This window comes from Phocoena phocoena, chromosome 4 (assembly GCF_963924675.1).
Source record: "Phocoena phocoena chromosome 4, mPhoPho1.1, whole genome shotgun sequence".
Taxonomy (NCBI): domain Eukaryota; kingdom Metazoa; phylum Chordata; class Mammalia; order Artiodactyla; family Phocoenidae; genus Phocoena; species Phocoena phocoena.
Window position 1 is genome coordinate 26,048,919 of NC_089222.1, and position 25,272 is coordinate 26,074,190.

The 25,272-nt window shown below is 41.3% G+C and overlaps 1 protein-coding gene across 1 annotated transcript in view; it reads right to left on the bottom strand.

Annotated features, from left to right (window-relative positions):
• SLC9A9 (solute carrier family 9 member A9) overlaps positions 1 to 25,272 on the bottom strand; it is a 542,439-nt gene that overhangs the window by 513,055 nt on the left and 4,112 nt on the right. Inside the window, exon 2 of the mRNA XM_065876006.1 lies at positions 13,022 to 13,224. Coding sequence (XP_065732078.1) covers positions 13,022 to 13,224 — 203 coding nt within the window. The remainder of the gene's footprint in view (positions 1 to 13,021; positions 13,225 to 25,272) is intronic.

Sequence of the window (25,272 nt, forward strand, 5' to 3'; positions counted from 1 at the left end):
CTGCCCAGTCCAAGTGGACGTCTCTCTTCTTCTCCTCTACCCTTCTCAACCACAACAAATAGAATTTTTCCAGAACTTGTTGTATAGACAAAAATGGTCTTGGATGTTGATGAAAAATATAGCAAAGAACTGGCAAGGGAAGAAAATGACCTCCAGAAAGCAAAGGCATCTAGTCTTATTTAGTTTTGCCCTCTGTTTTGAAATTCTCTGCTTACAGATCTCTGCGTGGCTCACTCCAACTTCATTCAGATCTCGGCTCCAGTTTCACCTCCTCAATGAGACCTTCCCTGCAGGACATACCTAAATACACTGCTCTCACCATCCCCTCATTTTGTTAACCTTTCTTTATAGCACGTGTCTCCACCTGGCATTAGATTATGAATGCTTATGTTGAACTGTACTTCACCTATCTCTCCCCTAGAACCTAAGCTCCATGAGATTGAGGACTTTGTTTTGTTCACTACTGTATTTGCATCATCTAAAACAAACCGGCATATGATTAGTGTCCAATCAATAAATATTTGTTGAATGACTAAATGACTAAAGAAAATCTATGTTGTTCAATGACTAAATTAAAACCAAATGGAACTAATCATCAGGGAAATGCAAATCAAAATCACAAGGACACAGGAGATATCATCTCACACCTGTTAGAACGGCTATTATCAGAAAGACAAAAGATAACAAGTGTTGACCATGATGTAGAGAAAAAGGAACACTTTTCACACTGTTTGTGGGAATGAAAATTGGTGCAGCCAGCATGGAAAACAATATGGAGGTTTCTCAAAAAATTAAAAAATAGATCTACCATATGATCCAGCAATCCCACTTCTGAGAATATATCCAAAGGAATTGAAGTTAGGATCTTTGAGAGGTAGCCACACACCCATGTTCATTGTCTCATTATTTACAATAGCCAAGACATGGAAATGACCTAAGTGTCCACTGATGGATAATTGGATTAAGTAAATGTGGTGTATATATAGAGATATATGCAACTGAATTATTCGACCGTACAAAAGCAGGAAACCCTGCCATTTACAACAACATGGATGGACCTTGAGAACATTATGCTAAGTGACATAAGATAGGGAAAGGCAACTACTGTATGCTCTCACTAACTTGGAATCTAAAAAGAAGAAAAACAACGAACTCATGGAAACAGAGAACAGATTGGTCGCTGCGAGACCTGAGAGATGAGGAGTGTGAAAAATGGTTGAAAGTGGTCCAAAGATACAAAGTTCCAGCTATAAGGTAAATAAATCCTGTGGATATAATGGACAGCATGGTGACTCTAGTTAATAACATTGTATTGTATATTCGAAAGTTGTTACAAAGTTAAAAGTCCTCATCACAAAAAAATTTGTAACTACATGAGGTGATAAATGCTAACTAAACTTATTGTGATGATCATTTTGCATTTGATATATATATATAGATTCTATATATCTATATAAAATCATTATGTTGTACACCTTAAACTAATAATTGTATATGTTAATTTTATCTCAATAAAATTGGGGAAAAAATTTAATGGAATATTTAGAGCCAAGACATTTCTGAAATCATTTCTCAGGCCAACGTTCTACAAAGAAAGTTGAACAAAGGTGGAAGAAAACAGATAAAACAAATTTAAAATGTCAGCTTTCTTTATTAACAACAGATTTCTTAACTAAGATTTACGATGAAAGTAGCTAAGTCTATCCAAACAGCCTCATCCCATGCTCTGCCAAGCTTGAGATCCCCCAGGACAATCTCATGTGTAAGAGTCAAGACTTGTCATAATAAAGAAACATAAATCATGAATCCCTGTTCTCTACAGAATGAAGAAATAATTGATAGTGTCCTACAAATGTTTCTCCAAACCCAAAGTGCTGATTTATCGTGATGCTTGCTTCTCTCATTGTGCCTAGAACAGTTTTAGAGATTTCTTTCCCGTCTCTTCTTTATCTTCTCCAAAAGTGTCCCAGCACTAACTGCACATATTTATCGCATGGTCTAATGACTCCTTCTGATCAAGCTGTTCCTGTTACCAGAAGAGCTTGCCTCTGAGCCAGAATAATCAAGCAAAAAGAAAGACTGGAAAGAACAGAAATAATTTACAAATAAATATGTGAGAATTAAGACTCTGAACGACAAACAGTCAAAATCACCATCAGAAAAAGTTGGACAGTGAGAAAAATATTAAGACACTGATGATTTGATACTGTAAAAGCAAAATTATTTTTTAAAGTCATATAATTAGCTGTGGCTATAAGGACTTCCTTAAAATATCTCAAAAATATACAGTATTACCAACACAATTGATAATAGCTTCAGTCTGACCTATTTGCCTGGTAATTCTCTTTACTGCAACAATAGGACAGATTACTCAGCAGTGTAACTTACTCCAAAATAACTTTCCTTACCAAATGATAGTGTCACTTGTCACACAGGAAGTGAAGACTTGGCAAACATTTCACTGGGTAGTTTCCTTCGACTTTTCATATTACAGTCAACTGACTTATACATTATAGGAAGTATAAATTTAACTGTGCTGACAACTTTTTGAAAACCTACTGGGTCTGCAAGACTTTTCCAGCCAAATGGTCTGCTGACCTTTCCAACTCAATGTGGAAAAACATAATGTGTTAAGTCAATGATAAATAAATTAATGATGAGACAAATTAATTCATTCATCAGTTTTAAACTATACTTATGATTTTCCACTACAAACCAGCTCCTTGCCTTAACATTTAAGGTCTCCATTTCTGTCCTGCCACTCTCTGTGAACCCACAAGAGAGGGTAGCAGAATTAGCTATACTCTCTTCCTCCTTGTGCCCAATTGGCCCAAACTCTACAGCATCTTCCTTCCTTGCTTCTCTTCCATCTGCCTCTTGGTTACCATTCAAGCTTAGCCTCATCTGTCTCTCTGCTTTCATTCTCTACTTTGTACACAGAAGCCTAACTATTTCTTTCCTTTTGTCAACATTGCACTCTTCCACTGACTACCAATAGAGTAGGCATTACTCAGCCTGGCATTTAAGGGATTCCGTAACCAAGATCTGCCTTCATTCCCACACTGTTTCACTGGTCTTCCGTACTTCAAATTATCGGAAATGTTTTTCTTTCTTGGAATACTCTCTACCCCTTTTTCAACCTCCACATCATGCTTTTATCTCTGCTTGGAATGACTCTCCTACCTTCACACACTACATATATCACCACCAGAGTTAATCAGCTATCCTTCTTTGAAATCTTTCCTGTCACCCTAACAAGAAATAATATTGCCCCCTCTGAGTGTCTGTGGTATCTGACCCACTCCTTTGATAGATGTCTTGTGGTGCATTTGTTCATTTATTCATATGATGTGTTTTCCCCAATTTACTAATAAACTCTTTGAGATCATTCTTTATTTCAGAATTGAAACGGATGAGACTCACTCAGTTCACTTGTGTTGAAAGAATAAATGAATGAATGAGTGATGGAGAAAGTTATTTTATCTCCTGCTCTTCAAGAGCAAGATTTAAACTTCCTATTGATACGAAATTCAGAAATGCTTAGTAGACATTTTAGTATGCCTAAATACTCTGTAACAAATTAATGTCTGTAAAGCCACTGTGTAATAGAATATAGGCCCCACTCAGTTAAAACTACTTAAGGATACATTAGATCCACAGAACGGTTTGACAAACAGTGTTGGAAACATTAACTGGATAGATACAAAGCAACACGATCTAGTTTTATTCTCTCAGAAGGTTGTTTTGAGATCATCAGCTGCTCATAACATATAGAAAAATACTGTTTTCACACATCTTTAAGCGAAAATATTTTTTCCTTATCTGCATTGAGCATGACCAAAAGAAGCTTGGCATATGGTATTTCCTGAAATTTTTATGTTTATAATGTGGCATAAAAGCACAGTACACTGCTGCATATATACGTGCCAACAGCTCTCACATTTTCCAGTTTTATACCTTCTTATTGGAAGAAACTCAGGGAGCCACCAAGCCCAGCGCTGTTTCCAAACACATCAAGGCTTAACCGTCTCAGAAATACACGTGCTCTTACAAGTATTCCAAGAGATATTCTATGGCACAGGAATTTATTTCAGCCTCTTCAAATCCTGAAGTCAGAAATTTCATCCAAGCCCTTAAACTACATTCTGCTGAGAGTAAAACTCATTTCCTCATCCTGTAACTTTTGGAAACAAAGGCCAAATACTCCCTTAAATCTGTACCACAAAGAAAAAGGTCCCAGTGGAGCCGCACCAATGGCTTCTGTAACACCATGGTGCTAGACCTCTTTCTGTAATTCTGACCATCCTCTTCTCTTTCCAGTACTGGTTCTCACCTCCTTCCACCCATCTCAGTGTAAGATAGCCCAGGCCTCAGTCCTTTTCTGTCCACAGGGCCACTCAAGAGCCTGTCCAATGGTGTGGGATATGATACATCACTCAGGACTCAGAGTAAAGTGCTATGGGTCTCCGTTCTGCCTCTGACCAGTAGTGGGGCCCTGGACCTACGATGTAATTTCTCTGGATATGAATTTCTATCTATATGTACACAACTAAGATTAGATAATATCTTAGTCTCTTCAACCATTAAGTGTCCAGGACACTATTCTACCAACTCCAAGATGATAACTTCCAAATAGTCTAGCTGTATATACCCCACCAAGCTCTCAGATTCTTCCATTTACTCATTCATTCATTCACAAACTGTTTATTTAGCAGCAATATGCATCAGGCACCGTGGTAATCTTTGGGGATACACTGGTCAATAAAAAAGGCACGATCCCTGCCTTTGTGAAGTTTAGAGTCTAGTGGACATCAAACAATGTAAGAATGATAATTAATAAGCAGGAAAATACATACAAAATTTCATATGGTGCTAAGTACTTTGAAACAAAAGAGAGGGCAGGAGAGAAAGAGAGAGAGGGGATACAGTGTGAGAAAATCACAGTGCAAGCCCTCTCTGAAGGGATGGCATTTCAAGATTCTAGGGATAAGAAGGAGGGTGACACCCAAAGAGAAGGAGTAAGACCATTTTAGGCAAAAAGAATAACATGTGTGGAGGTCCAGAAGCAAGAAAAGTACTTTGTGTATAAAAGGGGCTGATAGATCTGCAGCAGTGGGGGTGAGGAGAAGAAGCAGAAAAGTGGCATTTCTCTCCTCACTATATTCACCTGAACACAACACAGGACCAAAATCAGTGGTTCCCAAACTTGTCTGCACATTAGAATCACCTGGTGAAAGGGGGAAAAGCAGGGGCGGGGAGGGGGTTGAACTGAGAGATTGGGATTGACATATATACACTAATATGTACAAAATAGATAAGTAATAAGAACCTGCTGTATAAAAAAAAAAAAAAGAATCACCTGGTGATCTTCGAAAAGTTCCAAAGCTCAGGTGGCACCTCAAACCAGTAAAATGACAAACTCCAGGGGTGGAACACAAGCATCAGGATTTTTTGCAGCTTCAAATGATTCCAAAATTCAGACAAGTTAGAAAATCACTGACTTAAATCAATTTTAGGGCTTAAGTTCTTCTTTTACTCTTCTATAAAATGATGGAGTTCAACTTAATGAAGTCAGGGTTCTTTCTTTTTTTTTTTTTTTTTTTTGCGGTATGTGGGCCTCTCACTGTTGTGGCCTCCGGACGCGCAGGCTCAGCAGCCATGGCTCACGGGCCCAGCCGCTCCACGGCATGTGGGATCCTCCCGGACCGGAGCACGAACCCATGTCCCCTGCATCGGCAGGCGGACTCTCAACCACTGCGCCACCAGGGAAGCCCAGGGTTCTTTCTTGCTCTAAATTAGATGATCTCTCTCCAGATGCAGACCCACAGTCATTTTCACCCATCCTCTTCCACAAATCTTCCTTCCCTCCCTTGCCTCTATCCTAGGACTCCCACATTCTCCCAGCCAGACCTGAAGCCTTAGAATCTTAGATTCTTCTTTTCACAGTGTTCCTATAAATCAAGCAGGTTCTATTGATCCAAAGCATTGATGAAGCCCTTCTTCCCTTTTCACCTAGATAATCACTTCCTGCAGCCTCACCCTCCACTCCTGCCCACATCTTTCTGAACTCAATCCTGCTGCCTATTCAAGCCATATCCACATTTCAAAGCCCTTCTCAAGTTCCACCTCCTCCAGGAAGACTCCCTAACAAGCTCAAGTATCTATGACAACTAATCCGTAAAGCTTCATAATTCTCATTGTCTATATGATACAATTTAGAACTGAATTATATACTAACGTATATTATACATTGGTCTTATCTCCCCAAGGGATGTTAAATAAATGGAAAAAATCCACATATTTTATTAATCCCTGGCATATATTAAGCATTCAAATATTAGTAGCAGCAATGGTACCACTGGTCTTAGAGGTAGTGCAGTGGTGATGGTGTTGGCAGTGGTATTAGAAGTGGCAGTAGAAGTAGTAGTAGAGGCAGTGACAGCAACATAAAGGGCCTTATGACAGGTACTTTATATACATCATCTCATTTAAACATTAAAACAATCCTACAAAATAGTTCTAATCTCCCCACTTTACAAATAAAAAAGTTGGAGATTAGGAAGTTCAAGGAATTTACTAAGGATAGATGGCAGATCTATCTGGCCCTGAATTTTTTTCCCATTACTCCATGTTACCTCCCTATAAGCCTTCCAATAAATAGGCCCTTTTTTGGAATTCTTTTGCGTCTGACATAAATTAATTGCTCGATTGATATGAATACTTGCATCCAGTGGACAATTCCCAGTAACAAATACAGACTATGGGCATTTCATTTTTGCAGACTAACTAGGGTCCCCCAAAATTGGCACTTAAGCAACAAATGTGTGTTAAGATATACTCTGGTCATTTATAAAAATGATCCCTTCCACTTAAAGTTGTCTAATACGGTAAGTGTACCAGTGGATGCCCCTTTCTCCACCAGCAAGGAGCTGGAGGATTTACCCTGGATACTGAGCTGCCTATTGCCAACCTGGGATGCCACGAGGAACAAATGCTAATTGTGAGTCAATAAGTCACACAGGACTTCCGGGAAGATGGCGGAAGAGTTAGATGCGGAGATCACCTTCCTCCCGACAGATACACCAGAAATACATCTACACGTGGAACAACTCCTACAGAACACCTACTGAACGCTGGCAGAAGACCTCAGAACTCCCAAAAGGCAAGAAACCCCCCACGTACCTGGTTAGGGCAAAAGAAAAAAAATAAGCAGAGACAAAAGGATAGGGACGGGTCCTGCACCAGCGGGAGGGAGCTGTGAAGGAGGAAAAGTGTCCACACACTAGGTAGCCCCTTCGTGGGCGGGGACTGCGGGTGGCGGAGTGGGGCAGCTTCGGAGCAGCGAAAGAGAGCACAGCAACAGGGGTGCGGAGGGCAAAGCGGAGAGATTCCAGCGCAGAGGATCGGTGCCGACCGGCACTCACCAGCCCGAGAGGCTTGTCTGCTCACCCGCCGGGGCGGGCGGGGCTGGGAGCTGAGGATCCGGCTTCAGTCGGAGCGCCGGGAGAGGACTGGGGTCGGCGGCGTGAACACAGCCTGCAGGGCGTTACTGCACCGCGGCTAGCCGGGAGGGAGTCCGGGGAAAAGTCTGGACCTGCCGAAGAGGCAAGAGACTTTTTCTTCCCTCTTTATTTCCTGGTGCGCGAGGAGAGGGGATTAAGAGTGCTGCTTAAAGGACCTCCAGAGACGGACGCGAGCCGCGGCTGAAAGTGAGGACCCCAGAGACAGACATGAGACGCTAAGGCCGCTGCTGCCGCCAGCAAGAAGCCTGTGTGCGAACACAGGTCACTATCCACACCCCCCTTCCAGGGAGCCTGTGCAGCCCGCCACTGCCAGGGTCCCGGGATCCAGGGACAACTCCCCGCGGGAGAACGCACGGCACGCCTCAGGCTGATGCAACGTCACACCGGCCTCTGTCGCCACAGGCTCGCCCTGCACTCCGTACCCCTCCCTACCCCCGGCCTGAGTGAGCCAGAGCCTCCGAATCAGCGGCTCCTTTAACCCCGTCCTGTCTGAGCAAAGAACAGAAGCCCTCCGAAAACCTACACCCACAGGCGGGGCCAAATCCAAAGCTGAGCCCCTGGGAGCTGTGAGAACAAAGAAGAGAAAGGGAAATCTCTCCCAGCAGCCTTAGAAGCAGCGGATTAAAGCTCCACAATCAACTTGATGTACCTGCATCTGTGGAATACATGAACAAACAACGAATCATCCCAAATTAAGGAGCCGTGTGGATGAAAGGCTCTTGGTGCTGCAGCCAGGAGTTAGTGCTGTACCTCTGAGGTGGGAGAGCCAACTTCAGGACACTGGTCCACAAGAGGCCTGGGAAGCTGCAAACGGCAAAAATCTCCCAAAGATCTCCATCTCAACGCCAGCATCCAGCTTCACTCAACGACCAGCAAGCTACAGTGCTGGACATCCTATGCCAAAGAACTAGCAAGACAGGAACACAACCTCACCCATTAGCAGAGAGGCTGCCCCAAATCATACACCATATTAACAAACTGAAGGAGAAAAACCATATGATCATCTCAATAGATGCAGAGAAAGCTTTTGACAAAATTCAACACCCATTTATGATAAAAACCCTGCAGAAAGTAGGCATAGAGGGAACTTTCCTCAACATAATAAAGGCCATATATGACAAACCCACAGCCAACATCGTCCTCAATGGTGAAAAACTGAAACCATTTCCACTAAGATCAGGAACAAAACAAGGTTGCCCACTCTCACCACTATTATTCAACATAGTTTTGGAAGTTTTAGCCACAGCAATCAGAGAAGCAAAGGAAATAAAAGGAATCCAAATCGGAAAAGAAGAAGTAAAGCTGTCACTCTTTGCAGATGACATGATACTATACATAGAGAATCCTAAAGATGCTACCAGAAAACTACTAGAGCTAATCAATGAATTTGGTAAAGTAGCAGGATACAAAATTAATGCACAGAAATCTCTGGCATTCCTATACACTAAGGTTGAAAAATCTGAAAGTGAAATCAAGAAAACACTCTCATTTACCATTGCAACAAAAAGAATAAAATATCTAGGAATAAACCTACCTAAGGAGACAAAAGACCTGTATGCAGAAAATTATAAGACACTGATAAAAGAAATTAAACATGATACAAATAGATGGAGAGATATACCATGATCTTGGATTGGAAGAATCAACATTGTGAAAATGACTCTACTACCCAAAGCAATCTACAGATTCAATGCAATCCCTATCAAACTACCTCTGGAATTTTTCACAGAAGTAGAACAAAAAATTTCATAATTTGTATGGAAATACAAAAGACCCCGAATAGCCAAAGCGATCTTGAGAATGAAAAACGGAGCTGGAGGAATCAGGCTCCCTGACTTCAGACTATACTACAAAGCTACAGTAATCAAGACAGTATGATACTGGCACAAAAACAGAAATGTAGATCAATGGAACAAGATAGAAAGCCCAGCGATAAACCCACGCACATATGGTCACCTTATCTTTGATAAAGGAGGCAGGAATGTGCAGTGGAGAAAGGACAGCCTCTTCAATAAGTGGTGCTGGGAAAACTGGACAGCTACATGTAAAAGAATGACTTTAGAACACTTCCTAACACCATACACAAAAATAAGCTCAAAATGGATTAAAGACCTAAATGTAAGGCCGGAAACTATCAAACTCTTAGAGGAAAACATAGGCAGGACACTCTATGACATAAATCACAGCAAGGTCCTTTCTGACCCACCTCCTAGAGAAATGGAAATAAAAACAAAAATAAACAAATGGGACCTAATGAAACTTAAAATCTTTTGCGCAGCAAAGGAAACCATAAACAAGACCAAAAGACAACCCTCAGAATGGGAGAAAATATTTGCAAATGAAGCAACTGACAAAGGATTAATCTCCAAAATTTATAAGCAGCTCATGCAGCTTAATAACAACAACAAAAGAAACCCAATCCAAAAATGGGCAGAAGACCTAAATAGACATTTCTCCAAAGAAGACATACAGACTGCCAACAAACACATGAAGGAATGGTCAACATCACTAATCATTAGAGAAATGCAAATCAAAACTACAATGAGATATCATCTCACACCAGTCAGAATGGCCATCATCAAAAAATCTAGAAACAATAAATGCTGGAGAGGGTGTGGAGAAAAGGGAACCCTCTTACACTGTTGGTGGGAATGTAAATTGATACAGCCACTGTGGAGAACAGTATGGAGGTTCCTTAAAATACTACAAATAGAACTACCATATGACCCAGCAATCCCACTACTTGGCATATACCCTGAGAAAACCTTAATTCAAAAAGAGTCATGTACCAAAATGTTCATTGCAGCTCTATTTACAATAGCCCAGATATGGAAACAACCTAAGTGTCCATCACTGGATGAATGGATAAAGAAGATGTGGCACATATATACAATGGAATATTACTCAGCCATAAAAAGAAACGAAATTGAGTTATTTGTCGTGAGGTGGATGGACCTGAGTCTGTCATACAGAGTGAAGTAAGTCAGAAAGAGAGAGACAAATACCGTATGCTAACACATATATATGGAATTTAAGGGGAAAAAATGTCATGAAAAACCTAGGGGTGAAACAGGAATAAAGACACAGACTTACTAGACAATGGACTTGAGGCTATGGGGAGGGGGAAGGGTAAACTGTGACAAAGCGAGAGAGAGGCATGGACATATATACACTACCAAACATAAGGTAAATAGCTAGTGGGAAGCAGCCGCATAGCACAGGGAGATCAGCTCGGTGCTTTGTGACCGCCTGGAGGGGTGGGATAGGGAGGGTGGGAGGGAGGGAGACACAAGTGGGAAGAGATATGGGAACATATGTATATATATAACTGATTCATTTTGTTGTGAAGCTGAAAGTAACATACCATTGTAAAGCAATTATACTCCAATAAAGATAAAAAAAAGTTAAAAAAAAATAAGTCACACAATTTAGAAGTTAGTCTATAAAATACTTGAGCATTCAAGGTCATTGCAACACTTCATGTGCAGAACTCATAATCCACCCAATGAAAAGATCAAGAAGGCCCCAGAAACTTAGACATTTTCTCCATCTCTTGCCTTAGTTTTTCAAAAGCAAACACTGGAGTTTGGCTGCTGATAAAAAAAATCAATAGCTGAATAACACAGTAACAAAATTTCTGATCAGGTGTTTGTAGGCTATCCTGTTAGAGAACAATTTGCTATTAAAAAAACCAGAGATAATTATCAGCATCTTTGGGACGGGGGGTGGTGGTGGTCAACCTGTTTGGAGAAATAGTGCTGCTTAGAAATGCAGATAAAATAGGTAAGAGAATGAGGAGGGAAATAATTTATGTTCCGATACTAAGCAAAGTAAAACTGAAGACAGTGTTTAAATTATGCCGCTAACAAGGTCACTTTAAAAAATTATTTCAAGATAGATAGTTTTCTATTATTCATGTAAATAGAAAGAATCTCATGGAAGAGATCATCCAAAATAGCAGATCTAGAAGTTGCTCCTATTTACTTCAGAAATACATGATTTAATTTGCTTTTTTGTGCTTCACTTCCCTTTACTAAGTCTGATTTAGGCTAGTATTATAATCAGTTTGACTTTCCTGAGCCCTCACCACGTGCTAGGAGGAAGTTAATCTAGAATGTGCTAGTGGAAGATAATGTGAAAAAAAACCACTAGAAATTACTCATCTTGAATGAAGAAAAATCCAGATCATGTATCTCCCCTCCTGTCTCAAATCTCTTGAAATGGAAAAAAAAATGTGTATTTTAAAAGAAAACTAAATTTATATGGGATAAAATTGATAAAGTGCACTTCCATAATAGCAAGGAAGTTCTCGGCTCTGACACAAAACGATCTAGAATAAATCTCATAAGATCCTGATTCTTAGCACGTACTTGTGTTGTTAAACACAAATTCACTTATTCCAAAGACTGATCCACACACAAGACACTACAGAAGGTAACCTCACCTGTTTTCTGACCCAGAGTCCTGAGAGTAGAAGAAAGTTTCCCTCCTAATAACTGAAGCAATTCACGCATTTGCAATAATAAAAACATTTTTAAAAGATGAGTAACTTCACAATTCTTTTCTCAATCTAAGATTCCCTAACTAAACTGATGGAGTCAAGATCTCTTGAGATTGACTGTGTGTCAGTGTATTTATAAACAGCCAAGTGGCCAATGTTTTGTGTTGGCAGCTAAAAGTCAGCCATTCTAGATCAAGGCTTGCAAGTGAAAATTTTTTTATTCTCCTCCATTTTCCTTTTGATTTAAGGGATATTTAAACTGCATAGCCAGCTGGTAATACATACAACACTTAAAACACACATGTGGGACTTCCCTGGTAGTGCAGCGGTTAAGAATCCTCCTGCCAATGCAGGGGACACAGGTTCCATCCTTGGTCTGGGAAGATCCCACATGCCGTGGAGCAACTAAGCCCGTGAGCCACAAATACTGAGCTTGTGCTTGAGAGCCCGCGAGCCACAACGACTAAGCCCAACTACTGAGCCCAAGCACTGCAGCTACTAAGCCCATGTGCCACAACTGTTGAAGCCTGCGTGCCTAGAGCCCATGCTTTGCAACAAGAGAAGCCACTGCAAGGAGAAGCCCACGCACCACAACAAAGAGTAGCCCCTGCTCACCGCAACTAGAGGAAGTCCATGTGCAGCAACCAACGCAACCAAAAATTAAAAAAAAAAAAAAACGTGAAAACTTGAATCAAGTAACATGAAAGGCAGAGTCAGCTTAATTACTATTATCTTTTTACCTAATGTAACTGTGGCTTGCAAAACAGTTATAATAAAAAGCATTATTTTTCCAACTTCTAGAAAAAAAATACAGACAACTGAGCTTAAAATCAGAGTATATCAAGACATTAACCACTTAGGTAAATCACCCCATTAGTGTGGTGTTGAAAAAGGGCATATGTATGTGTATGGATGCGTTACTTATGGTGGCTCATATATGACACAATTATTTATACTGGAAAACAAAAATATGTGACCAGAGAGGGAGGATCCTTACCTTTTCAAGTATAGCGTTGCCTTGATGAGGATTGATGTTCTGCCGGCTTATTTCTCTCTTGTATTTATATTCATAAACTTGGTCAGTGATATTAATCAGCAGAGTTGAAGGGCTGAAGACCAGTTTTCCACAATCATACACAGTTCCACTTTCAATATCAGTTGGTGCTGTAGCGTATCGTAAAATTAATCCCATTACAAGGCCTAAAATAAAGAATAAATAATTGCACTGGAGAAATGTAATCTAAAATGTTCATTACTAGATGCTTTCAAATATATGATTTGTAACTTGTATAGGTGGCAGGAGAAAGGGTCGTTGCCTGGTTTAGAAAATTGTTCACTCTTCCATAGATACCAGCTCAACAGACTGTATTGTTAAAATATTTGCGATGGACACTGTTAATACTTCTCCTTTTTTCCTTCCTAATGGACCCACAGATTTGGGAGAGAAGAGCTACCCACCTCTTCTATCCATCCAAGTGCTCAAGAAAACCTTGGCTCCATGAGAGATACTGTAATCTAATCAGTCAGGAGATGGAATTCCCCTGGAGAAAGTTTCTGGTCCACAGATCAGCACATATCTGAGACAGCCCCATCAGACTAAAAGGTTGCACTTATATACTGTGGTTAGGGGACAAGTGTTCTTATTCTCTCCCTCAGGATATGATCAAGACAATATGTTTCTCTACTTTTTGCTGGCAGGTATCTTGTGACCTTGAGGGGATATAGTCCAAGGACACAGTCAATATACTGAGGATGGTTGGACTGAGATATAGACAGAACCCAGGTCCTGGATGCCTTCACTGAGCCCTGGATCAACCTATCCTGGAGCTACCCTAATTCTAGACTTCCCGTTATGTGACATAATACATTTTCTAATTTTTCAAACAATGTAAAATCAAGTTTCTGCTTACCTGCAGCCAAACGCATTCTAATGATACAATATTCCCCTAGCAAAGAGTTGAACTCAAGTGACAATCCTTGACTTTTGAGTTTACAGACTCTGTTAGGATGCTCATGGTAATCTGATAAATGTGAACTCTCTTAATATTGTGGATTTATTAACAAAATCACAAAGAAACTTTAGAGGTCCACACATTCCTCAATTTAAAATTAGGATTGATGTATTTGTTTTAGGATAAATCCACAGTTCACTCATTAAAACATCAAAGTTTGGAGGTTTTACCACTCTTTTGTAAATCTAGTCATCTAATGGCCTTTCATTTATTCAATAAAACATTTGTTGGGTGCATATTTTGTTTCAGACATTTATAGACTTAAAATAAAAATACAGTCCCAGTCCTACAGGAGCTGAAGTTTGTAAAATGAAGATCCATAAGCAAACAATTATAATACAATGTGACGTGTGCTATGACAGATGGTAAGTACCCCGTGTTATACGAGTATAAAGAGGAGACACTCCAAAGCTCTGTGAATGATGCAAAGCTTTAGATGAATCTTAAAAGGTCACATAAGATTTGTCCAGATGACCTGAATCAGGGAATGAGTTGGGATCCAGGCTGCACGTGTGGGTGGCAGCACGTGAGTAACGGCAGAGACAGATAAACGTTCCCTAGGATTTTTGTTTGCCAATGTGTAGAACAGTTGTCAGGAAGTGGCTGCTTGGCCACAGATTGTGTTTCCAGCTCTCTGGCATTTGGTTGGGTTCTCACCGATGGAATATAAGCAAAAGTGATGTGTGCCACAGCACTGAAGAAGTAGGTGAGTTTTCTCCCTTCTCTTTCCCCATTTATCATATGGATGGGGCAGAAACAAAGGCCCTATAGGTATAGGTAGACAGAGTCACCACATTGAAGAAATCTGCGTCCCTGAGACACCAGGTGGGGGAAAGCCATCCGCCAACCAGGAAAACCTGCACTGGACTGTTACTTGAGTGAAAAGTTAACTTCACTTGTGTAGTCACTGAAATGTGAGTGGTTCTGTGTTAACAGTCACTAGGATAACCTAATAATATAATGTAGAAATACAGAGGAATTTAAGAAATCTGATGGATTTAGGGAATCAGCAGTGGAGTAAGAAGAGAATAGGTGGAGAGAGACAGAGACAGAGACAAAGAGAGAGAAAAACTCTAGACCACAGGGGCCAGGTCATAAAGAGACTCCTCTGTCATGCTAAGAAGTTTTTATTTTTAACCCAATGGTAATCTAGAACTATTGAAAGATTTTAGGCAGGACAGTAAAACAGTCAGATTTTCATATAAGATCTATCACTTTGGCAGTAATGTAGAGAACTAGAGTAATAGGTGAGAATGAAAGCAGATTTCTGTCAAAAATATTTTTACCTTACTTGTTCCTGCTTCAGTATTTGGCCCACTCCCCCATAATAGTGAGAAATATTTTATCTTAACATTTGCCAGCAAGCAAAAATAAGTGATGGGTATGTAACCACCATGAGCACTTGACCCATCATAGAACAGTGGGCAGCCTTCCATGTGCAGTGTCAAATGACTACAATAAAACAAGTCAGGAAAGAGAAGGGAAGACGCACCACATACACTGCACATGGTTTAGGGTGCCTGTGTAAGAATATCACTTTTCCAACACTCTAGTGGAATCCTAGGAAGGACTCGTTTTCTAAAAGTTACTTGGCAATTACCATGGATGATACTATGACCTCTGCTTTCTGCTAAGTGGGATATAAAGAAGGGAAACAAGGTACTACATGCATAGGGCCTGAATGGAGAGAACCTGTATTGGTAATATCTGAAATTCCCAAAGGGTGAGCCATGAGCCGCTTATTTTTGCAATATGCTTTCAGTGCGGTAGCAAGAAGTAAACATGTAGTGTCCACCATTTTTTCTCAAGCAGGGGAAACAAGTATTTGTCATAATAACAAGTGCTTAGTACCTGGGTTTCTGTGGTTAAATTCATACAATGCCTCAAAAGCTAAATGGCCGTGCCTGGCCCTCTGTACCATCTCTGGTTCTAGCCTTCAAGAAGCGTCACACTGGAGTAAGTGGAGTAAGCTCCTCGCTGCCAGAGATGACCAGATGTAATAGCCATGAAAATGCACCTTGCAGATAGATCTCCCACTATGAGGAGTGTGTAGTCTGACCAATGGTCTGGAATTCATGACTGCAGTCATGCTGAACCCAGCCAATGACTGATTGCAGCAGGGGCACTAAGACAGGGATATGGGACTCCTCTGAAGGGTCACCATGGCTCAAAGACTCCGCATCAGCTTTGCCCAACCTTTCTTAGAACTGCACCGCAGCCTATACCTTTTCCTACGCAGCCTCCCCTCCTTCCCTCTCTCCACAGGGGTTGGTTGGGCTGCTCCAAGACCTGATAGCTGGCCCAGCATCCGCAGTCTCCCTCCCCGTTTTTCCTCAAAGGAATTTTCCCCCAATAAACATTTTGCACAGCTAATCTCTCTCCAGCATCTGCTTCTTGGAGGACCCAAATTAACACACTAGACAGAAGGCCCTGGCCCTCCTTCTCCCCAGTCCCAAGAGTTGAGAGGAATCAACATCTTAGCACAGTACAAGGGCCAGTGGGGAAGCTGCAGCCTCACCATGCACTCGGTTAACAAATGCACCCACCCATTTGAGTGCAGTAGCAGCAACGAGAAAATCCTTAATGTTGGAGGCCAGACACCTACTCATAGAGCCTCATAATGCTTTTGACAGCCACTCAGAGCTTTAGCTGTATGCTGACACAAACACAGAATGTTGAGTTAACACACTCCAGCCCAGTATTGCAGGACAGCAGGTGACAGATAAAGTAGGATTGCTAGTAGGAAGAAAATGCTAATGAAAAGGGGTTATTTTTATACTCCCACAAAGATACAGGGTAAACAGAGCATCAACCACTTGTGCACAGAAGAAGAAAAGAGGGGACTGTCTACCATGACTTATGGACACAAACCAGTACTCTCTTTGGTAAGCCATGAACCAGAACCCTACCTGCCCGAGGAGAAAAGGAGGCAGCCTGTCCCAGCAAAGCAATACCACAAACACATGTGTGCATAGCCCTGACCCCAGGTTGTATCCTCACAAGCATGACACTTTGCTGAGCTCTGTCACTTGGCTGGCTGGTGGCATTACCTTCTCCAAGCAGAACCTCTAGTCCAGATGCATCCCCTGGGTCTACAAGATTGAGCATCTGGGCAACCAGGGTGACAGCAGTGGGAACTTGCTTTCTAGTGAACGCTGACCTTGCCCCAGAAGCACACAAACCCCCAAGACAGATCTTGGACAACAGACCTCATCCCTAAGGTCCTCACAATCCTACAAAGTCCATCTCAAGTCCCAGCTGGGGGACCTGTGCTCTGATGCAGCCTGTACTCACTAAGTTCCCTAACCTTTGAGTACTTATAGTTTGCACCACACCCTTTTGGGCCCCATTTTATATAAAGATATATATTGTTCAGCACTGCTCTGTAGAGTTTGGCTTTGTCACCCCCATTGGATAATGAGACTGTTGAGGGCAGAAGCTGTGCTATTTTTCATCTCTTTTTTCTCTAGAAAAGCCAAACACTGTAGGCAGTTATAACCCAACTTTCTCCAAGTCCACAAACTCCCTTGGATTCAAGAAGAAAAGGATCCTCTGAGTTTATGTAGTTAGTGACCGACATTTTAAAATGTCACATGTAAGGAGCATCACACCAAATGTTGTGATGTTCCTGTCCTTACAGAGCTTGCAATATAACTCTCATAGCGGATGCCTGACATACAGTTGACATGGTGATGTCTGTGGGAGAGGAAAGGAGGGACGCAGGAAGGAAGGAGGAAAGAGCCTCACGAGCACTCAAATGCGAAACATTTAGAAATATGAGCCTCCTCTTTCTGGACTGGCTCTCCATTCTCCACTTTGAAAATATGAGAAAACCCCACTCCCTTCCTCCCTCCTTCTGCTTTCATGCTACAGACATGGAAGGCGTTGCTCTAGGACTTGTGGGAATTATAAAAATGAATAAAATATGGCCCTGATCATAAAATATTAAAATATTTTAATCCTACCAGGCCTCTTCCTTCTGCCCAAGCCTATGATCCTGATTTCCAGTGAGAATAAGGTACGAGGGTTTCCTAAGTGTCTTCTTATATTAAGCCTGCATTTCATAACCAGTTCCCCTGCATCTTATTTAGTCATTCTACATGATGCTGAAATGTTATCCTTAAGAGAATTTTCTCAGAGGAATATAGATGGGGATTTACTTTTATATATAATGATCATATTTATATATAATGAAATGGATAACAGGATGGCTTTTAAAACACAACATGTTGAAATCTCTTTGGCTATTTCAGACCAATGATTGTGTGCACACGCTATCACGCACACTGCCACACTGCATGGCACACTCCAGCGGGCTCCTTTCAGATTCTCTTCCTGTAGGAGTCACACAAAGCAACAAGCCCAACTATTCACATGCACCAGACTATCACACAGGTACATTCAAATGCCACGTGACATTGGAGAGAATTTAGGAGCCTCAAGAAAATGTAGTTAATACATGAAGATTGAAGAACTGAGTTTTGTAGTTCTTTCACTCTCTATGCACGGAGTGGCTACCAAGAATGATCTAAATAACTGAGGTATTGTCCCTTACTGGAAAAACAAGATAAATCCTTAAACTACGTAATATGATATTTCAGCTTAATAAAGGGTATCAGACACTGCTGATTGGCAACTCAGCATCTATCCCCTCTTTTTCCCAACAAAACCCTGATTTCTTCGGCTAACCATCCCTCCCCACATGTGCTCAGGGTAAGGTGACCTCTCTCTCAGTCCCAAGGGTGTTTCTATTCCCCTTGCTGATAACTGGTACTAGAAGGCATGTAACTCTATTCCTGTCAATAAAATGTGAAGAGAAGCTTGCTAGGAGGCTTCTTAGAAAAGTTTTGACATCCTAAAAGAGGGGCCGAGGAGAGATGAACTCTCTTCTTCCTCAGGCTATTATTGTGCCTGGTCAGGACACCAGGAACTGCCATGCCCACCTCGCTCCCAGCCTGGCATTGAAGTCAGCACTGGGAATGGCAGAGCGGAGAAAAGGAAAAAAAAAACCCTGCGTCCTTGAAAACAACAGCAGTTGCTGAATCAGCCAGCCCTGAAGACTACTCTTCTCTGGACTTCTAGTTATGGGAGACAATAAATTGCCATATTGCTTAAGTCTGTCTGAGTCAGGGTTCCTGTGACTAGCAGTTGAACACATCCTAACAGATACAGTTTTTTTTTTTAACAAGTGAATGTACAAAGTCCCAAAGAACCCTAAAGGAGAGATCAACTAACTCCACTCCCTAAAGTGCTAAGGAAGGCTTTGCAGAGGAGCTTCTTAAGGATGCACTGGATTTGCAAGGGAGAGAAGAGGGCGTGGACTCTATAGGGAGAAGCACATGGAAATCAATAAGTGGGGTGCTAATCGGGAACATCGAGCAGTTTGGGTGGCCCACTAGGGCACCTGAGATCAAGGACCCCAGTGCAGCTGAGAGAAAGAGGGTGTTCAAGAGGGAGAGACAGTTGCCAAGAAGATCCTGAGGAAGAACAGAGTGAGCTCCTTTTGAAGAGGCAGATTTGTTCTCTTTCAGGGCAGAGGAAAGAGCGTTTGGAGAAAATTATCCGAAGAGAGAAAAGAGAATTGAGAAACAGTGGGAACATGGAGAGGAAGTTAACATCAGAAGTAGTGTCTATTTGTGTGAAAAAGAATTTAACAAAGGAATTTGAGAAGAGGAATTTCAAGATGACAGGAATAAAATAAAGCCAAGGAAGAGCGTTCTTTACCACTCTTAAGACTTTTTATAGTGGGAGACTCTTTAAGGCAGGGAATCTAAGATGTTATTTCAGTCACTCAGATTAAAAAATATGAACTAGGGATCCAAATGTGGAAACGAAGAAGGAAAGGGTGTGATAAATATTCGAAGGAAGCCAAATCGGTGGACACCATTTAACTGTAAGATAGCACTCACAAATATTAGATATTATGTGTTATCACTACAATTTTTTTTTTTGCTTTAGAGTGTTTTTTTTTTTTACATCTTTATTGGAGTATAATTGCTTTACAATGGTGTGTTGGTTTCTGCTTTATAACAAAGTGAATCAGTTATACATATGTTCCCATATCTCTTCCCTCTTGCGTCTCCCTCCCTCCCACCCTCCCTATCCCACCCCTCTAGGTGGTCACATAGCACCGAGCGGATCTCCCTGTGCTATGCGGCTGCTTCCCACTAGCTATCTATTTTACGTTTGGTAGTGTATATATGTCCATGCCTCTCTCTCGCTTTGTCACAGCTTACCCTTCCCCCTCCCCATATCCTCAACTCCATTCTCTAGTAGGTCTGTGTCTTTATTCCTGTCTTACCCCTAGGTTCTTCATGACATTTTTTTTTTCTTAGAAAGAGAAAGACAAATACCGTATGCTAACACATATATATTGCTACAATTTTTAACTGTTTACTTGATATTTATCCACCTCTACCATCTTATCAAAGCCTTTGTCAGAACACTGATTTAGAGGAATGATATGGGTTTGAGTTTCAAATGCTAAATGCATTCCCTAACATTTTCCTTTAGCAGTTTAGTTTTACACTGAGATTAGTCAGGGATAGAACCAAAAGTAAAAATATACAGTGCCTTCTGGCTATTTAGGGCTTTTGTTCTCTCTCTGCCCTCCCACCAACCTTCTAAATTCAAAGGACTAAAGGAAGGTGTGGGTGTTGCTAAAAGGGACATAATTTATTGCTTTGTGCTGGCTCACTATCAACTTGCTTTGCTGAAGAAAAGCACCCCATAACGATTTCAGAACAGGTCTGTCTGGGGCATCTGCTCGTAAGAGTATCCCATGATATTCCAAGGTGGAAAGTGGTCCATGAAGCTGTTCCACCTTGGGATGCTTCATCCATTCAAAGTTCTACCTTCTCACAGGTTAGAGTCATATGCGAAATGACAGAGTCCCAACCATGAGATCTTCCACCATGGTAGGCTGCCCGATGTGCACATCCATCCTTGATGCATACCAGACAACACACACATGCACACACTTGTGCATACAACACACACAAACACACACATTTCACAGCACTCCGGGATTCCTAACATAACACTATAGGTAACTTTTCTCTAGAAACTATCTCAGCCACAGCTTATATGTAGCTAATACCCTTCCTTGAAATCATCTCAGGAAGTTTACAAAAGAAATATAGAGATATCTACCTAGATAAATACTGACTAAAACAAAATGATTTCTTTTATAATGTTTACACAGAACAGTCTATTTTTTCTCAAACCAGAGGTGGAAATGTCACAAAGTATTCTAGATAGTGAAAGAGGAAGGGACTCTCCAATACATGGAGATTGTCTCCCAAACTCTCTCTTCATCACAGCTGGGTAATGAAAAGAGAACGAAAAAAGATAGGAGAAAAGGAGACAAAACTAGAAACTGCATGTTTCATTTTCCTAGTGGAGTAGTTCTCAGACTTTAGTGCATCAGAAACCTCTGAAAGTTTCATTAAAACACTGCTTTGCTGGACTCCAAGTTTTTGACTTAATAAGGCTGGGTCGGGGGCCACATATATACATTTCTAACAAGTTTTCAGGTGATGCTGATGCTTCTGGAACCCTACTGTGAGAAGCACTGTCTTGTAAGACAGCAGTTTCTACCAATACGACTGCCATCACAGTCATAGAACTCCATCAAAATCCATGTCACCTCAGGTTCATGCACACAGGTTTCATCAAGCTTGGAGAGCCCAGAGGTATAAGTAATTTTATCTTCAGTCCCTTCCAAAAATTTAATTCCATTAAACTAAGATTAGATGAAAGCCTAGTTTTGCACACTCCACATGAATAAGGCATTTGCAGTTCCTTCCCCACCCATTCTGACAATCACAGGCATTTAAAACCAGGATCACTATGGACTTGCAACACCGCCTTCCCTGATGCTGGGGCAGGTGCTTCCGGGTCAGCCTCATCACTCTCACTGGGACATTTCAACCCAGCTGCTTGGCATGGATGTGCTTTCACAATATTGCTCCTTCTGTCTTTCCCATGCTGGGCTTTTGGCTATGGACAGTATAATGTTTCTGAGGCCTCAAGGTAAAAAGAAAACTTAAAGACCCGCCTCCCTTTCCCAACCTCTCCTCACTCCTAACTTCCTGTGAGAGTTAAATACCAACAGCAGACTTTGATGAGAGGACAACTGTGGCCAGAATTTGAGAGCACTAGCTTCCAAAGATGGTGTTTCTCCCAATTATTGTGGGCAGCCTTGGCCATAGTTGTAAATTTTTTGTTTGTTTCCTTATATACAAACTGAAGATCCTTAGACCTTTTCTGCATGTATATGGTGATGATTAGCCATGAGGGTTAGTATGTAGTTAGATCTTTCAATCTCTGTCTTTCTTTTATAAACTTTCTAAAGTACTATCACCTGGCACAAAATAGACATTTATTAAGTAACGGCAACACTTCTAGGGCTAAATGTGTGATACAGGTGAAAGAATATGGGTTTTATGATCGTGGGTTTGAAGTTCAGCCCTGGTGGTTACCAGCAAGTCACTTTATGTCTCTGAGTGTTGGTTTCATCATCTGTAACATAAAAATGACAATACCTCCCCCATGCAACACACACATGCACACACAAACACACCCATGTTTGTGATACCCAGTGGCCTTATGGAGCCAAACTGCCAAGGTATGAGTCCCAGCTTAGGTATCTAGTATGTGTGACCTTAAGCAGGTTACTTAATTTTTGGTGCCTCAGTTTCCCCACATAAAAAATGGTTGTTGGGTTTCCCTGGTGGCACAGTGGTTGAGAGTCCGCCTGCCAATGCAGGGGACACGGGTTCGTGTCGCGGTCTGGGAAGATCCCACATGCCGCGGAGCAGCTGGGCCCGTGAGCCATGGCCGCTGAGCCTGTGCGTCCGGAGCCTGTGCTCTGCAGCGGGAGAGGCCACAACAGTGAGAGGCCCACATACCGCAAAAAAAGAAAAGGTTGTTGTGAGGATTAAATGAGTTAATATATGTAAAGTACTTATGACAGCATAATTCATACTGTAAATGCTATTTGTGTTAGCTATTTTTATTATTGTTACTTGTTATATTGTTATTTTTATTATGTTATTTTGACATAATAAATGTTTAGCAAATATTAGTTTATCATGTTACCACTTGCCTAACCATTTAGACTATATATAATATCTCCATAAACAGTTTAAATCAAAAATCCATTTTCTTGATGTGCACACCCACTAGCCTTTAGAGTCTGAGATGGGATCCTTTGAAGCAACACAGTAGTTTGCTCTACGGGCTTCCTCTGTAGCTCCTTAGTGATTCAGAAGCACAGCAGGATACATAGGAGGTTATTTTCTTAAAATCAACTTTTAAAAACCTACACAGAGCTATACATCTTTGATTTTTTCCACTTTTTCAAACTTTCTTTGGCTAACACTTTACAGCATGGAAAACCTGGCCCTGATCTCCGAAGCTTCTTAAAACCAACCTCTTTTTCCCCCAAGAGGGAAAGCAAGTTTAATTCATTAGGCTCTTAACCCTAATTACCTTTCCTGCAGATCCCTTCAAATTAAATCAGAGCCACTCTGGTTTTCATATGACATGCATCCACAGATCCCCAAATCCACAGCCAGACCTCACTGTTCTGATGGTATAATTTTCTCTCTTTGCCTTTCTAACAGGAACTCAATAGGATTTACTGAGCATTCCATATAAAATCAGAGCAGAACTGGAAGAACTAAGAATGGTAAAATAACACTAATTAAAATCCCATCTGGGAGAAAGACTCGGATGTCATTATAGGCTGGTAGGGTTCTGGGAAAAAAAGCTATTGGTTTGAGTTGGAGTGGCCTGAATTTGGAGTGGCCTGAAGTTGGAGTCAGTCTTAGCCTGAATTTTGAAGGACTTTTTTTTTTTTTTTTGCGGTATGTGGGCCTCTCACAGCTGCGGCCCCTCCTGCCACGGAGCACAGGCTCCGGACGCCCAGGCCCAGCGGCCACGGGCCACAGCCCACGGGCCCAGCCGCTCTGCGGCACGTGGGACCCTCCTGGACCGGGGCATGAACCCGCACCCCCTGCATCAGCAGGCGTACTCCCAACCACTGGGCCACCAGAGAAGCCCTTGAAGGACTTTTGAAGCTGGAAGGAAGGTTAGTGAAATCTTCTATTTCATTTATTCCTCATTTTATAGATAAGAAAATTAGGGCTAGAGATTAAATCGCTTGCCCAAAGTAATGCATCTAGCTACTGAAAAAAAAGAAAATCATAAGGATTTAAAAACCCAAATCCCCAAGAGAGCATCCAATGCTTTCTCCATAAAGCATGCTACATTTGCATAAGTAAAAAGCCTCAGGAGGGCCTTCCAGGCAGGGAGAAGGGTGTGAAGTCAACATCTCCTATGGGCCTAGCAGTCAAGGAGGCAGGGCTGGACTGAAGCAGAGTAAAATGCATCAGTAGGGGAGAGCCACACCATGTCCACCAAGACAATTTTATCCTGAGGAACCTCCAAGCAGTGCTAGGATAAAATTAATGCCTTATGATTTTTTAAGAAAAATAGCTTTTAAAACCTTAGTGCTTGACTATGTAACTATGTTTTCTTTAAATCTTGAAAAACAGGCTGTTGAGTGAACTCAGTTGGCCTTATGAAACCGCTAAATATATTCTTAGAGCATCAGACATAGTCTAATAGGTTAATATAATATAGTTTAATGAATTCAAAATCTAAACTTTGCGGCTTAAAATTTCCCTTCAGCCCACTAAACAGTGAGCAAGATTTCCCCTTGTATTTGGAGACTGTCCCTTATATTATAAGGCTGTGAAATCAAAGGTAGAATTCTAAGAGATTTAAATTGTTCTGTCCCTAAACTCAGATCCCAACCCTCAAATGCATGGCATTATGAATGTCCTACAAAGTAAGGGAGCCCCCAGTGATGTGTAATGGTATTGTTAATGCTATCAGGGAACAAGGAGCAATTTTTCTTTTATGAACAACAAGCAGTGGATACAGGGCCCTAAGTGAGCAGCGCTAAGTGCACCATCTGCTGCCAGTCAATATTTTGACCATTAATAGTCTCTTAAGCTTTTAGTCCAATTTAAGTGAATATCATCATGGCTTATACTTTAAGCCAATTATGGATTCTAATCCTTTGATTTTGAAATAATGAGAGCTGTAGAATGTCATGAGACACAATTACCAACCACTGTTCCTGGTGAAGCAAAAATATTGTTAAAATGCTGCCACTAATTTTTAAAAGCATCCTAGGACCCTTGATACCAAGAAAGATAGATTA